The 15,369-nt window shown below is 34.0% G+C and overlaps 5 protein-coding genes across 5 annotated transcripts; 2 read left to right on the plus strand and 3 right to left on the minus strand. All coding sequences in view use genetic code 12, as the record gives it.

Moving 5' to 3' along the window:
* Positions 1-712: 712 nt before the first annotated feature.
* Positions 713-1,521, minus strand: HHO1 (histone; the record flags this gene model as incomplete). Its single annotated transcript, XM_049407413.1, has 3 exons — positions 713-1,118; positions 1,263-1,311; positions 1,455-1,521. The coding sequence occupies 3 exons, from the start codon at positions 1,519-1,521 to the stop codon at positions 713-715; spliced, it is 522 nt and encodes a 173-aa protein (XP_049263152.1).
* A 967-nt stretch (positions 1,522-2,488) lies between these two features.
* J8A68_003546 (uncharacterized protein) lies at positions 2,489-3,433 on the minus strand (the record flags this gene model as incomplete). The annotated part of the gene is made up of 1 exon (XM_049407414.1): positions 2,489-3,433. One exon carries the CDS (start codon positions 3,431-3,433, stop codon positions 2,489-2,491), a length of 945 nt encoding a protein of 314 aa, XP_049263153.1.
* Positions 3,434-5,616: 2,183 nt separating this feature from the next.
* Positions 5,617-6,233, plus strand: J8A68_003547 (uncharacterized protein; the record flags this gene model as incomplete). The annotated part of the gene is made up of 2 exons (XM_049407415.1): positions 5,617-6,132; positions 6,207-6,233. The coding sequence occupies 2 exons, from the start codon at positions 5,617-5,619 to the stop codon at positions 6,231-6,233; spliced, it is 543 nt and encodes a 180-aa protein (XP_049263154.1).
* Positions 6,234-6,360: 127 nt separating this feature from the next.
* Positions 6,361-7,875, minus strand: J8A68_003548 (uncharacterized protein; the record flags this gene model as incomplete). The annotated part of the gene is made up of 1 exon (XM_049407416.1): positions 6,361-7,875. One exon carries the CDS (start codon positions 7,873-7,875, stop codon positions 6,361-6,363), a length of 1,515 nt encoding a protein of 504 aa, XP_049263155.1.
* Positions 7,876-11,396: 3,521 nt separating this feature from the next.
* J8A68_003549 (uncharacterized protein) lies at positions 11,397-14,883 on the plus strand (the record flags this gene model as incomplete). Its single annotated transcript, XM_049407417.1, has 3 exons — positions 11,397-11,490; positions 11,545-12,814; positions 14,439-14,883. The coding sequence occupies 3 exons, from the start codon at positions 11,397-11,399 to the stop codon at positions 14,881-14,883; spliced, it is 1,809 nt and encodes a 602-aa protein (XP_049263156.1).
* Positions 14,884-15,369: the final 486 nt, after the last annotated feature.

Below are 15,369 nucleotides of genomic sequence, written 5' to 3' on the forward strand. Positions count from 1 at the left end.
CTTCACACAATCGAATAAATAAAATCAAACAATTCAATAAATCATACCAATCTAATAAGAAACCATATCCTAAAAACCCAAAAAATGATCGATTTGGTTGATTTATGAGATATCCAACCCATAATACTTCGATTTGGAGATATTTTGTCTAATTAGTTAAATGACTGCAAAAATTTGCTTTTGTTAGCAAAATTGATTGTCGTTTCATTGGTTAGAAATGGCCTGCGTATTATTTTGGGATAATAGTTGGAATAATTGTTATTTTTCAATTAATTATTAGATTCATTTGAAAGGTATGATTGTATATAAACTTCTTGCTTAGTCAGAATCTTTGCAATTTAGATGGAAGGTATAGATATCCTTTCGTAAGGGTTGGTAAAGTTTGATATCAAAAGAGTCATGCAAATTTAATTTTTTCTTTGCCTTTCAAAAAAACAACAAACGTAAAATAAACACACATTTATTAAAAAGGGTAATCATATAGATAATACAAATTTAACACAAGAATATCATTTTAATAATAATAATACTAACCATAAAACTGGTAATAGTTCAATAAGATATAAAACATAAAGAGGAAATGAAATAAAAAAAAAGGAATAAAACATTGTTTTTTCAAAGAAATAAGAAAGAAAAACAACAAAGTTAAAAAAGACTAATGTACAACAAGAATTCAAAGTGTTTCACACACCAATAGGGAATCCAAATATACTTACTTGGAAGCTTTCTTGGTGGTCTTCTTGGTAGCAGTAGCCTTTTTCTTTGGAGCAGCAGCAGCAGCCTTCTTTGGAGCAGCAGCCTTCTTGGTAACCTTAGGCTTTTCAGTAGCAGCCTTCTTGGTAACCTTTGCCTTTTCAGTAGCAGGAGCAGTTGCGGTCTTTTTAACAACCTTCTTTTTTTCAGCAGTAGCAGCCTTCTTTGGAGCAGCAGCCTTCTTGGTAACCTTGGAAGCAGCTGGCTTTTCCTTCTTGGCTAATTTAACTGGACCGGAAGGACCTTTTGGTTGTAAAAAGTCACCAGTTTCAACACCTCTTCTTAAAGCAGCATTGAATAAAGCGTCAAAGTTAGCAGCCTTGAGATCATTGTTAGCTTGAACGTATTTCTTGATAGCTTGACGACTAGAATGTTTTGTTAGTTAGTATTAGAGATAATTGTGTGGGTGTGGATGTGTGGTTTATGTTTTCCAAATGTGGTCATTCAAAAAAAAATCAAAACAACAAACTCACAACAAGAAAAATGAAATGATGATTGGGGATACATACGAAGAACCGTTTCTTTCCTTTAAGGTAACGATAGCAGACTTGATCATGTCTAGAAATAGGATGTTAGTATCATTTTTTGGATAAAGCTTTCGTAGGGAAACCAATTGGAAATATCTTTCTGAAATGGTCTACCCCTTTTTCAGTTTTTAAGGAATGTTTATTTTATTCTCTCTCAATTGCGATTTGACATACCCTTGTAAGTAACCTTTGGAGCAGTGGAAGTAGGAGCAGAAGCTTTAGCAGTTTTAGTAGCAGCCATTGTAGATAATAGTAATAGGAATAGTTTGTTGTTGTTGTTGTTGGTAAAAGAAGAAGAAGAAAGAAAGAAAGAATTTATAAAAAAAAAGTTTGTTTTGTTTTTTGGGGGGGAAGTGTAAGTGAAGTAAAATTCGTAAACACATTGACAGAATGTGAAGCGTGAATTGAATTAGAAAAAATGCGCGCGAGGAACAAAAAAAATTGAGAAAATCAAAACAAATAAAACTTTTCTAATAATAACAAAAAATAAACTATCATGGGATTGTATCTCCAATTTTGTGTGGTAATGAAACAGGTGTAAGAGAGCTCCAAAATGCTCATTATGAAGTAGCCAATCGTCTCTATCTTCACGCAAGAATGTGAGATAAAGAAAGAAGAAAGAGTAGACAAATTCTAGGCTTGATAAATTCACCTCTAAGATAGAGTGTATAAGAAGCCCTTGTTCGGAGGGAATTTCAAGCGAAAGATTTCTAGAGCCACTAAATTTCAATTAAAGTTTCACTACTTCGTCAATTGACGCCTTTACGTCTCTATCTCCCTATCTCCCAACTATGACGCCCCCACATTCCCAGATCCAGTACTTTCTTTAACTGCTATGTTAAATACAATCCAGACTCAACATTGTGGCTTTTAAGTCTGTCTTTTTACACTACTCGACAAGTTTCCCCATAGGAACTCTCGGGATTGAATAAAATTGTTATTCTTCATAAATTCTTTATTCTTCTAAATCATTAAAAATCTATAAGCATGATAACAAAAAAACAAACCACTATTCTAATTAAATAGTCCTTGTTTTCTCCAAATAATATATTTATATACATACAAGCAATTTGTAATTGTCCATAATGGTCCATCTCTTTCATCTAATTAGTCATCCAGCTTTCCTCCTCTATCCAACTGGGCCCATTGGGCTCACGCTGTACATGAGCCTTCCTCTAATGTTTTTTCGGGAAGAATTGACTTGTCTTCTATGGACATACTTCTTGTTCTAGCCATTGATGATATTCATCATTTTCATAAATATATCTTCTATCTTTATCCAATTCATAAAAATCCACATAATCAACAAATAATCCAACAACAGCAAAATTTTTCAATCCAGCTTCATCTTTCTTACCATCAACTCCACGATTAATTGAACTAATTAATTTTGCATTAGCATCAGTTATAGGTTGTTTTGGAGATGGTTTTCTAAATGATTTTTTCAATTGTTTTGATAATTGATTCCATTGTCTTTCAATTTCTTCATGCCATTCATCTTCAGTTGGAGGAACAAATTCTATTGATGTATAATCATCGATAATACTATAACTTGCTATGCTTGGAGATAATATTGGGGAAGAAATTGGTTGTTTTTGGACTTCAATGTGTTGTACACCATTACCGTTTGTTTTAGTATGATTCATAATTGGTTCTTCCTGTCGTGGTGTTGGTACTATTACTTCTTCTTCTTCTTCTTCTTCTTGTTGGTGTGATTGTTGTGATTGTGATTGTTGATCAGTGGCAGTTGTCATAATCAGATCTGTATCTTGCATAAATTGACAAAGTGATAAAGCATCTAAATCAATAATTGGAAGATATTCATCACTAATTATTCTTGCTTTACCTCTAAATCTAAATTGTTTCTTGATATGACTAAAATAAAATACTGCTTCAAATTTATCATTAGCTAATAATTCTCGATATTTATTCATTCTTTTATCAGTTGTGAATGTAATTACATTTGATGATTTATTATTAAATAACCAACCTCGATAAACTAAAGTTCTATTATGAGGAAAACCAGTTTCATTATCTATAGTGGCTAATTGGAAAGTTATGAATGGTTGTTTATTATCACTAGCTGCAAGTTCACGATCTATGCAATAGTTGAAGCTAGAAACCCATGGAGCTTGATAATTGCACTGTAACATATGGGAAATGTGGAAAAATACCAAGCGATTTTTATACCTAAGATCAGATGATGCGCTTCTTTAAAAAAAAAATACTCGATGGGGGGGGGGCAATATGGAAGTTATTATATCTTTATGAGGTTCCAATGAATGTATATACTAATACATAGAACTACCAAATGTAAAATGGAAATATTACCTTTGTAGATGAATTAAAAAATCTTTATAAAAAAGTGAATTAAAGTGAAAAGTGAAAGAAAGAGAAAGAATATTGGGTTATTTTTATAATTCAAAATTTTTTTATATTAATTTTTTTTTCTAATTATTTTATTTTATTTTAAGAACTGCCCGACGACTGAACTGTTGGAAAAAAATAAAATAATTTTATTCAAAGAGTAAAACCTTAAATTACGTTGATGAGTTTTTAATTAGACACAAATTTATTCTCGGTTTTATTAATTATTAATTATTTTCTTTCTTATAATACATGATAACACAAATTACTCGATGTGTCAAAATGTATACAGAATTAGAGATAGAGAGAGAAGCTAATTTGATTTGTTTCATGTGTTTAATGTGTATTTCTCTTCGGAGAAAGTGGCAATTAAATTGACCTATATGTGTGAGTGTGAAACAATAAATGGCAAATGTGGAGTACTGTATATTGTGTTAAATTGTTAGCGAGAATTGTAAGCTTTTTTAATTTAATAATTTATCATTTAAATTAAAAATCGGGTGCCCCTTCATTGTATGTTTCTAACCCTGCCCATCCCCCCTTCCAAGAGAACTTAAACATCAAGAAGTGTTTAATAAGTTGTTACTATGTCAACTTGTATTTTGGTCGTCATATTTACTGGTACATGTGTTACCTGTCAATTTAAGTTATAAGTCATGTGGAACTACAAGACTGTCGTCCCCTCTGTAACCACACTCGTAAAACAAAATCAAACTAAACAATAACCAGAAATCTAATACAATAGGAATCACAAAAATCATAATTTCTGTTTATTGTTAATTATTTTAGATCAATCAATAGAAGAAAAAAAAGCCCCGTCCCCTTAATCAACGTGGGCCCCGTCAATCCAAACCAGCAATCTCTTTTTCTTTTTAATTAATATGATTCCATCTTTATTAACACAACAATACGATTGGTATTATTATAATTTAGTAATAGCATAGTGCTGAACTCAAGTTGGTTACCGGATTACTTGGTGTCGTATGATTCAACACATGGTTATTCGTGAAAGTATTAATGTCGAGTTCGTAGTACGATCATTTCTACTTTCGTTTTTGATAGAGACAACGTTTAACCAATTATGCGCATTTCATTTCTATTGGGAAGGGGCCGCCAGTTAGGTTCTTATTTTGTACTGCTCTCCTTTCCTCTCCCCCTTTAAATCGCATTAACTCCCGCAGAGTGATGACTCCTGGTTCTCATCGATGGCTGATATTGGATTTTTTACAACCTAGGATATCAAACTATACAACAAGCAATACAACAGGAAATGAAAATATTATTGATGGATGACTTCCTGCCTGTTTCTCTTTTGGATTCTTCCTTTCTACTCAACATTAACCCTTCTAATCGTTATGTAAATCCTCATAAGTCTTTTCTCTAAACGCTTGTTTGCCTGAACAGGACTACTCCGTAAAATTGTACAAAATACAAATAAATCAGAACGTCCACTACTTTCATTGGAGGCTATTCCTAAATAAAAGTAGGTCACAAAAAAGAAGAGATACCTATGAGTTGACATATCTCTGGGTATAATACAGTTGATCTCAGAATATCTTATTTTACTAGTTTAATGTGCATTGGAAATACAGACGAATCTCTTGCAGAGTCTGGTTTGAGGTGTTTCCAAATATTACTCCTGGAAATTCACATATATCCCAATAATATTTTATCTGAAACTATAGACTTTCTATCCTAATAAATATAAATATATTAAGGAAATTCCTAAGTAAAGAAGAAGGCGTTAAAAGGAGATTAATGAAACAAAAATATGTTAAATTCGCAACAAATTTAGTTTTTTTTTGTAATGCAAAGGTATAAAGATTAACTGGGTGCAAAAAGATTAATTAATATGCCAATAACAAATATGTCTATAAACACTCTTTACAACTTCAAAAAAACCCATAAAAACTAATCATTGCTACGATAGCTAACTAGAGCAAAAACACCACTCCAAATCACTTCTCATATGTCATTCCATCAACGATCACCATTAGATAATCTTAGTCCAATAACATACACAAAATGTAAATTATTACCCACCAAATCAATCTCCAGGGGTCAATTTCGGGGATTTAATGATATTCGTCGTTTTCATTGCTATAATCCATTTTGTAATACCAATTCAAGTGAATTCCAATTATGTGAATATTGTCGTCATGTTCCTTATGTTTCTCTGCCTTTAAGATATTATTCTCATTCCAATACAACTATCAAAACGGAATTTATGATTAAGACTGGATCAAGTGTTTCTTCAGGTTCTACTGTTAGTTCACTTAGTTGTACTAATACTTCCAATCGGGGTAGTTTTATGCAAAGAAAAACTCCACCTATATCACCAATTAAAACTGCAATTACTACAGCAAATACAACAGCTATTAGTCCCTTACAACCATCAACTTCCCCAACAAAGATAATGCTAACTGCATCAAATGCTAAAGAGGATTTAAGTAGTAAAATCAATGAGTTTCTTGATCATCTTGAAGTAAGTAAACATCAATTCAAACAAAGAATAATGGATATGAAACAACAAGGAAAATTACAATTTTCTAAACGAAGATCAATATCTCAACCGCCACCCAATAATAATAACAACAATCATAATAATAACAACAATCATAATAATAAAAACAATAATGAAAATTTCGTGGATCTTTCAGGAAATAGAACGACAAAACAACATCGTATAAATAATAATAACCATAATGGATACTCAACTTGGAATTCGTGTTAGTTTCCAACTTTTCAAATCAGTACGATATTTAAGTTCACTAATCAACCCATTCAATTCTCGAGTATTCTCATCATCATCATCACCACCACCAACGGGCCCACCACCACTTACGCTGCCACTGCCACTCCCTCCAGCTAGTCTCCCATCATTCCCGGTCTTCACATATTCATCATAATGAGCTTTAAGCTTCTGATTTATTCCATTTGGATTCGTATTAGATTCAAAAATATCATTTATGCATTGTTCAGGAGTATATTCTAACAATTTAGAAAGTTCAGGATCCCAATTACTTTCCAATACTTTACAATATAAATGACTAATCAATGGATCAACCATAATTTGTTGTTTTACAGGCGCCGTCGTCACGACAGGTACTCCATCCATTGCTATATCGGTATTCACTTGGGGTAATCTATTACTAGGTGCTGCTATTTGTTCATCAATTGATGCCCGGGAAGAAATGGGCAGATATGCCGTTGAACTAGCGGCTGCGGGGCGGAGACTGGGACTTGCTGGAGGAGAAACGACACCACTACCACCACTGCCATTTGAAAGCGGTTGTTGTTGTTGTTGCTGTTGGGAAAAGGTTCCATTTTGTCCAAATACGTTGGTGATTCCTCCAAAGACATGTTTTCGTTCAAATTGGGGGATATTGAAAGTGTTTCGTTTGAGGGCGGTTGTTGTGGTTGGGGTGGTGGTGTTGCCTGTTCTGGATAATGATGATGTGTTTGATCGTTTGGTTCTGGTTGAAGATACGGGAGTTGTTGAACTGATGTTGTCTTTAATTTGTAACAGGGTATGAAAATCAAATGTGGGTGGTAATTCATTTAAATCGATTGTTAAACTTAATATGGAATTTACTTTGGATTCATTTAATAGATATTTTGTAGTTACTGGTTCATCAAAGTTTAAATATTCTGCTAAATTGATATCTAATCTTCCTAATTCGGTTATTTGAGTATGGGTTTTTGACGAACCTGTCGATGAACCATTCTCCAGATTACTTTGATGATGATGGTGATGACTATGACGTTCAATTTCACTTACATAAAATATTTTAAGTAATAGATACTTGTTTGCAATTAGATTCTTTTTCTTTTTCACTCCGAATTTCAAATTGCATGATAATTTATAGTTAAATATACATTTAAAATTATGCAATTTCTTTCTTGATGTAGTTGAAGAAATATTCCCTGAACTGGAAGTATTCGCAATTGAAGTGTCATGTATTGATGAAGAATTATTATTTGCAGTAGATGATGTAGAACTTGTGCTTCCATTCATTGAAGTTGAAACTGATGCATCATCGGTCTTCTTTATTGTAGATCGTTGTTTACTGATGGTTGATCTTGATAAATGTGGGATTTTTCGTTTAGCATCTCTAATTTGTAATTCAATAAAACAAGAACCACTTATTTCTGGGATATTTGTAAGTTCATTGATAGTTAAATCAAATGAAAACTTTGGTTTGTTTGACGATATAAACATTGGCATTGTTGGTGATGGATTCAGATATCAAAAGATGATGGTCGCGATTGAGACTTTCAATTAATTCGAAATGTGTAAACTTGAAAGTAATGATAGAATAAAATAAGAAAGGGGTCCTTAGTTCTTCCTATATCGATAAGCTCTTTGTGATAACCTCTTTGTTCTAATAGATTCTCTCAAATGGCAACAACGTAGTTTGGAGAAAATTATATCCCCCTGGCTGGTTAATTGATAACGTATTTTTTTTTCGTCGTGCAGCAATTCGATATTGTATGAAATTTGAATGAATTCGTATAACTTCCTTGATATAGGCCTTACAGAGAGAATCTGACGTAATCACAATGCTAACAGATGATGTCACGATAAATTGCCCCATAGCTAATAGAGGTAGAGTACCCATTGTATATTTCCACTAAGAATTGTGTTTTGTGTCATAAACTCCTCCTTTTTTTTTACATATACAATCTGTTTATTGAGTTCTTATACATACTAACATACAGAAATATAACAAACAGAAAAACAATATACATTAAAGGCAAAAAGCATCATTGCCTAAAACCTCATTCTCCTGTCATTACCCCTAGATTGCACAACAGAAATGGTACTATAGCAATAGATTTGGTATTTATCCAATTGTTATGAACATTGGAAGAGATCCGAATTAATAATTAGGGTACTTCCTGGTGGTTTCCCACAAAAAAGTAGGGATGTGCATAGGATGGTGTCGAACATAAGATCCCATTTTGCAAAAAAAATAAGCGTTTTTACCAGTGCAAACACTAACTAACTAGGCCAAATCGTCGCAAGGTGTTCAAAAATGTCTTAACGAATTGGGCGGTCAGGGCAGGGCACGTGAAATGCACGTGAAAAGTCATGTGATTTGTGTCACCTGATCTTAATCTAATTTAACATGAATTCGACCCTTCCTTTAGATCCAAGGAAGGAAGGTTATATGAATTGGTTTATACTCTGATGTAGCTTATACTATAAATCTATGAAAGGTGAAATAAGTGAAAATTTGATCTGCTTATGAATTTATTCTCCCAGGAGAAAACAACTGGAGCTTGGATAAAAGGAAAGACCTTTGATATTAAAGCACGGCTATGTCCAATGTTCTATATGATTTAAGGAATGTCACTGACAGTGTGGTTCATTTCATTGGTGATTGACATCTGTAGTTGACCCATGTTTTTGTGGTTATGGAACTTACAAACACAAGTTTACAGACACAGAAAAGATGTTTACAAAGAGACTTGATAATTGGGCGACCAGTTCAACTTATCTTCAATACAACCACAACTGTTCCTCAAATCAGACTCAAGATATCCCCAACTCCTGAATTTCCCCCATAGCCGATCCTTATGATTTGAATTATTTAGAGGTTGGTTTCTGTGTGTGTTCTCTAGTTGTGGTTGCAAAGTTTACAAATAGAAGTTTAGATACCTAAGCTTTTAAATGGAAATTTACAAAAAGAACTCCTCAGAAACGCATGAACTAGCATTCTGGGAAAAATATACAGCCATTGTCAAGCTTAGGCTATTAGAACCGATAGTTATCTTCCGTGCATGAAGTATAAAATGACACCATCTTTGACATATTTTATCGCCATGGCTCCCGTCTTAAGGTCGTGGTGACAACTGTTTTGGTTAAAATATGGGTTGTAATAGAAGCTTGCAAAAGTCAGGAACGAAAGATTAGCTTCCGATCCTGAAGGATGGTACGGCGTTTATTATTATTGCGTTTGCTTCATCAATAACGTTTTATGATTTAAGGGTCCCCTTCTTGTGGTAGTACTTCCTACACCGCTATATCATTAGAGATCTTACAGATCAACTACATGTATGGGCTGAAGGTTTTGTATTCAGTGAACAATGTTAGGGCCCATTGTTGAGTTCATAACAAAATAGTCAAATTACAGAGAAATTATGAAATATAAAACACACCTACCTATCTCTGTATGTTCTATTTTTTTTGACCAGAAGTATCGTAACCATCGTTGTCTTTTTTGCAACCAAATCTGAAAAACAGCCTACCCCCATTAGACAATCTATTCGCTGAAACTCTGGCAGAAAAAATCGTTCTGTTAAAGGGTTGAGTGTCTAAGGACGAGTCAATTGGGTGTCTAAGATAAGATACCAACATTGCTTGAACAAGGGAGTTTTAGGCTACTATGCATTTCAAGTTTATAAAAAGTTTAACCATTTTTCTTGGTTTTAGAACAATGGCGATCAAGATATTTTTTACTTTTGTGCTATCAAGTAGATAGTGATTGGCTGCAAACACATCCCAACATGTAGCTTTACGCATCAAAGATAAAATAAATTTACGCGTTTTAAACTAACAATGGCATGCGAGATGGTCTTTTGTACGTGTCATTTAGGTGCGGCGGGCTTTTGCAAATAGAGATGTCGCTGGTTGACGATTTTACGTTTGTCGTTTTTTAGAGAGAGCGACAAAGCGTCTTCTCGGCTATATATTTTGGTTATTATAAACTATTAAAGGGGGCCCATTTCGTTTTGCTAAAATTCAACTGGAAGCAGTCCATTACCAACAACCCGATTGTCCACGAGAACGTGAAATCCGAGAGGAATAGATATCTTGGTATTCTATGTCATGTTTTTTATCTTCACCAGGCGTATAGTGGCTAATGGAGTGAACATATGTTAGTCTATAGCACCATCTAATTTAGTCTGACACACGCAATCACGATAAAGAGGGGCGGCAGAACTTGCAAAAGTTCGAGAACAGAGAATAGAGTTTAAAATGAGACGACCAGACACCGAAAAGGGCTCTGCCAAGGCATATCTACCACCAAATGTTGAATCATGTGCTTGTAAGGATGAATTCTGAGTTATGCATTACAGTGCCTTGTTCGGTTTTTCATTGGAATTTTTCGAAAACTTTCGAAAATGGTCTCTGCGGTTTTTGTTACTATCGAAGGAAAATAGACGTGATTCATGTCAAGTAAGACGCAACAGTTGTTCTTTCTTTTTGTTCAAAGAAGCTTATGCTGTACAAGTTTGTATTCTTTACGACGAATTAACCTCGGAATCAAAAATCGCGTCTTTTGGCTTTTCCATTCCTCTGATGATCCAAATTTTTTACGCGAATGCGTAGCTGAAATATCAATCATGGATCTATAAAGATTCAAATCTAATAATAGGCATAGAAGGATGAATGATACATTGTACTAACCTTCTCTATTAGATTATTAAGATGGTTTCATAATGGTATGAATGAATGAAACAGGAGTGTATATAAATAAAAATACTTCGATAACTTAAGCGAACTGCAAATAATAAATTTAACCACTTTAAAACATCCAATCTTACATACATAAATACGTTTTGTACCAAAAAATTTTTTTTTTTACCCTTTCGATTTTTTTTTTTTTTTTTGGTTGATTTTTTTTTTTAAGATAATTTGTTTATTTTTATATTTCAGATTGAATTTTATTTTAACCACATTCACTTATCAACTTCTGTTAATCGTCACTATTCCTACTATTAATAATCACAGAAGTAATCATGTCTAGGGGATCTATTGTATCTGCTGTTGAACAACGACAGTACGTGTCTACTCAACAACAGCGATCTTACTTTCAATATCACACTAGTAAGCGTAAGGCACCGCGATCAGAAGACATTTTTATAACAAGTGACAACGCGGATACAGACCAAGAGACCATTGAAAATATGACTGATTCAATGCAGGCATTATTGCTTCCCGAAGAATTCAATAAATATAAAGTCATAGGCTTAATATTAAAACAGTTTCTTAATTTGGGGGATCCTGCCGCTATACTTGACACGAGTGATGAATCACATCCCGACTTTCCGAATCCAAAAATTGCTCCCATGTTTCCTAATATCGTATTACCAGATACTATTTGGCTTACTGATGATATAATAATCAAAGATGTTGCTATCAAGAACAATATCCTTAGTGAAGTTATAGCCACGATAGAACTTGAATTTAAAGATTCAAGTGATAATTTTCAAGACATTACTTTAAATTATTATGAGAAATTATTAACCGCTTATAAAGTATATGATATGCCAGGATATAGATTTCCAACAGACAGTTCGTCGTTTAATTCCACTTTTTATAACCCTATAGATGAAGAAGACGAAGAAGATGAATATAATATTGATCCGTATGATGATAAATTTGAAAATGGGAAAACATTATACCGAACAAAATCCAACCAGTCATTAAACTCGATCCGAGCTTTCGGCAAAAGACTATCATCTAGCACTACTAAGAAGAAACGTAACCTGTCATCCATCAACCATCCGGATGATTCACCTAACGGAAAACAGGCTGATAATCAATCACCTCATGGCAAATCAAGACCGCAACTGACAACTTCCAAAAAATCACAAGCAACCAATCGTCCGAATTCTGAACAGGGTACCTTGAATTCAATCCTATCTAAACTGAGAATATACAACCGAATAAAAAATAGTCGCCGAGAGTCTCTGCTTTCAATGACCTCAAATGGATCATCTACTCCAACTCAAAATAATGGAAATGGTCATGGAAATAATAATGGGTCTGGAGTGGCACCATCTGGAGCAAGCACCCACTCATATTCGAACAATAACATGTGTCCTTCATTACCAAGACCAAATAGTGCATATAGTTCCTATCTGTATTCACAGGAAGAATCTGGTGGTACTATTGACCAATCCCCTAGCCATACTCCGTTAACACAAGAACAAAAGCTTGAGCATAGAAGAGAAAAACACGAGTATTATATACATTTGCAGAAAGTGTTGACGCTCTCAGATAAGATATTACAAAGGTTAATTAGTTCAAATCTAGTCAAATTGATCAAGTTCCTTGAATTCATAAAGGGGAAGATATTACGATTTGTTATAATTGATATTATGACAATGATCAAACGGTATTGTGAACTATATGCTGCCAATTTTCTTCAGGCGTAAGAAAATGCAAGGCGGTCTGCGACATTGTTTATATTTATGTATTTATTTTCTATTAGACGGATATTTTTAGTTGGAATAATGAATGATTTTTTCAAGTTTGTGGTGTAATTGTAAACATCGTGCTACCTCAAAACGAGTCGTTTATTCTATTCGATTTGTTAAATTGCTCGCGAAGCTGTTTGGGGCATAGAAGAACATTATTTTCATCTACTTTTGCCCTCAAATATATTCGAGAAGAATAATGAAGTCCGTTCATTTGCATATTATTGCATGAGATTGCTTCTTGTATGGAAAGAATAAAGAAGCAACGAGGAACAACTGAGTAGATTTCACGAAAAGAAAAGAGTATTTCATTGATATCATAGCAAGGTAGCCGTCAGCGAATTTCTTAGCTAACTGCTTCGGTTCATATTCTTCATTAATCTAATATAACTGACAATCCTTCAAGAGGTCGACAACAATGGGTACTGTTGAAATACTGTTGAGATACTGTTATTTTACCTACTATAAGTGACAGAAAACCCACTTCAGAAGTGGTACTCCGAGCTTTTGGCTAAGGGCGTCGTTCTTGTTAATTCTTATTATTTTATTGAAAGCAGAGTCGCTGACATGAATTAATTCAAAGCAGTTGCCCGAATCTACAGTGCTAATTGAGTTCCGATCTTACGCCTTTGTCTTAGAAGATTACTAATAATGGATTGCGGCTTCGAAATGAAATGAACACCACGGAAAAATTATACAGAGTTTTCGTAGAAAGAACTTTTCGGCATATTCTAGATGAGTAGAGGTAGTCGAAGTCAAAGAAGTCTATAGCAACTTTCAGTAGTCCCATATAAAATATACGGAATATCACCATGCCTACAGTACTTCGGGTCTTTAGCTGCGCAGTTTCTATTAGATTGAAGACTGTCATATTTTACTAATCAAGTAATGTATATTGAATAAAACAACTCCTAAAGAAGATATCGGGGCCGAATGTGACATTGCATTATGTCACGGTTTCGCATAAAAATTGCAAAAGTTTGGCTGCAAAGTTCAAACAAATATTAAATAAAAAAGAAATAAAACATAGATCTCCCCCCACGGACCCCTCCCCCACGCTTTAGAATTTTCATTTACGACGCGACGTAATTTATAAAATTATAAAGAAAATTTGAATTTCTGAAATGTGATCATGTTTCATTTTCCCATAGTACTTAGTATTCTGTCCAGAAAAAAATGTTACATTGCGAAAAAAGTTATTCCGAATCTACTTGTCAAATTATTCCGAACTGTCGTATCTGCAAACTCCACATTTTCAAATCGCCGTGTTTTTCACTACTTACGGAACATCTATCACATTTTAGTTTATCATATTCTCCGATTACATAACCATTATCTCCAATTTCAGGAACAATTTTCTTATCAGCAATCCGATGATCGGCCACGAGAAATCTCCAGCAATTGCTGCGAATATAAATACAAGTCAGTATCCACCTCATCCATCCCAATCAATTCCTTCTTCAATACAATCATTCAATCAATCAATACATCAGCAATGAACGCAATCTACGAACTTGAAGAATTTCAAAGTCTTTGGACCCTCCTCACAGATAACTCCCATTGCGGCTATTATTCAAGCTATCTCAATGACGGTATAGTCCTCTCAGAAAAGGAATTTACCATCACTCTTATTCCACTTCCATGTCTCCTCAAGAAACTCATGTCTGGAGAAATCACATCTTTAGAAACAGTCATTGCATTCATCAAACAGGCCCTTCTTGTCTCCGATCAAAACTCATATCCCCTTAGACGCACCGAATCTATGAAGGTTGAACAGATTTTAAAAGCTGTGGAGAGAGCTAATTATTTAGATCATTATTATAATAGATACGGCCCAATTGGACCATTGCATGGATTGCCTATTTCTAAGGATCAATTGAAAGCTACTGGTTTGGAACAAGATGAAGTAGATCAAATAGAGACAGTAGAATTGGGGCAAATTATGTTGGATTTTGTGTTTTATCCTGACTTGGCACATTCAAAGAGAATGAGTTATAAACGTTGGAATGTTTCCCGTTTTTAAGAATTATCTTTAGTTCTTTTGGCATGTATATAGTTTTTATATTTATTTAATTGGAGTAATATTACAGGGATATTAGACTTTGTTTCAATGTAGTTTCGAACCTTTTGTGATATAGTTAAACGGTGAATAAACTATTCTCTTCGTCTATACTCCACAGGACAGGAATATGAGAATTCCACGAGTTTCTGTTAATCAGAGAGCAATCGTTGAACAAAAAACAGAAAAACATGCACAGTAATGATGACTTATATCTTGATTGTCGAGAAAGGGAATCATGATGCTTCGATCTTGACTTTCTTGGATATCTATATAAGTGTTGGCTTAATACCTGGTCAATTTCATTGCCAATACGGATGTCTGATGACACGTGATATTTCTTTTATTTGGTAGGTGGGGTGGGGGGAGGAGGAGGAGGAAGGAAGTGACATAGGCGCAAGGTTGGCTGACTACCACCAGACCATGTACAAGTTCTGCTTGTTGATCTGT

The sequence above is a fragment of the Hemisphaericaspora subhashii genome (genome assembly GCF_019202705.1).
Source record: "Hemisphaericaspora subhashii strain CBS 10753 chromosome Unknown scaffold109, whole genome shotgun sequence".
In the NCBI taxonomy this organism is placed as follows: domain Eukaryota; kingdom Fungi; phylum Ascomycota; class Pichiomycetes; order Serinales; family Debaryomycetaceae; genus Hemisphaericaspora; species Hemisphaericaspora subhashii.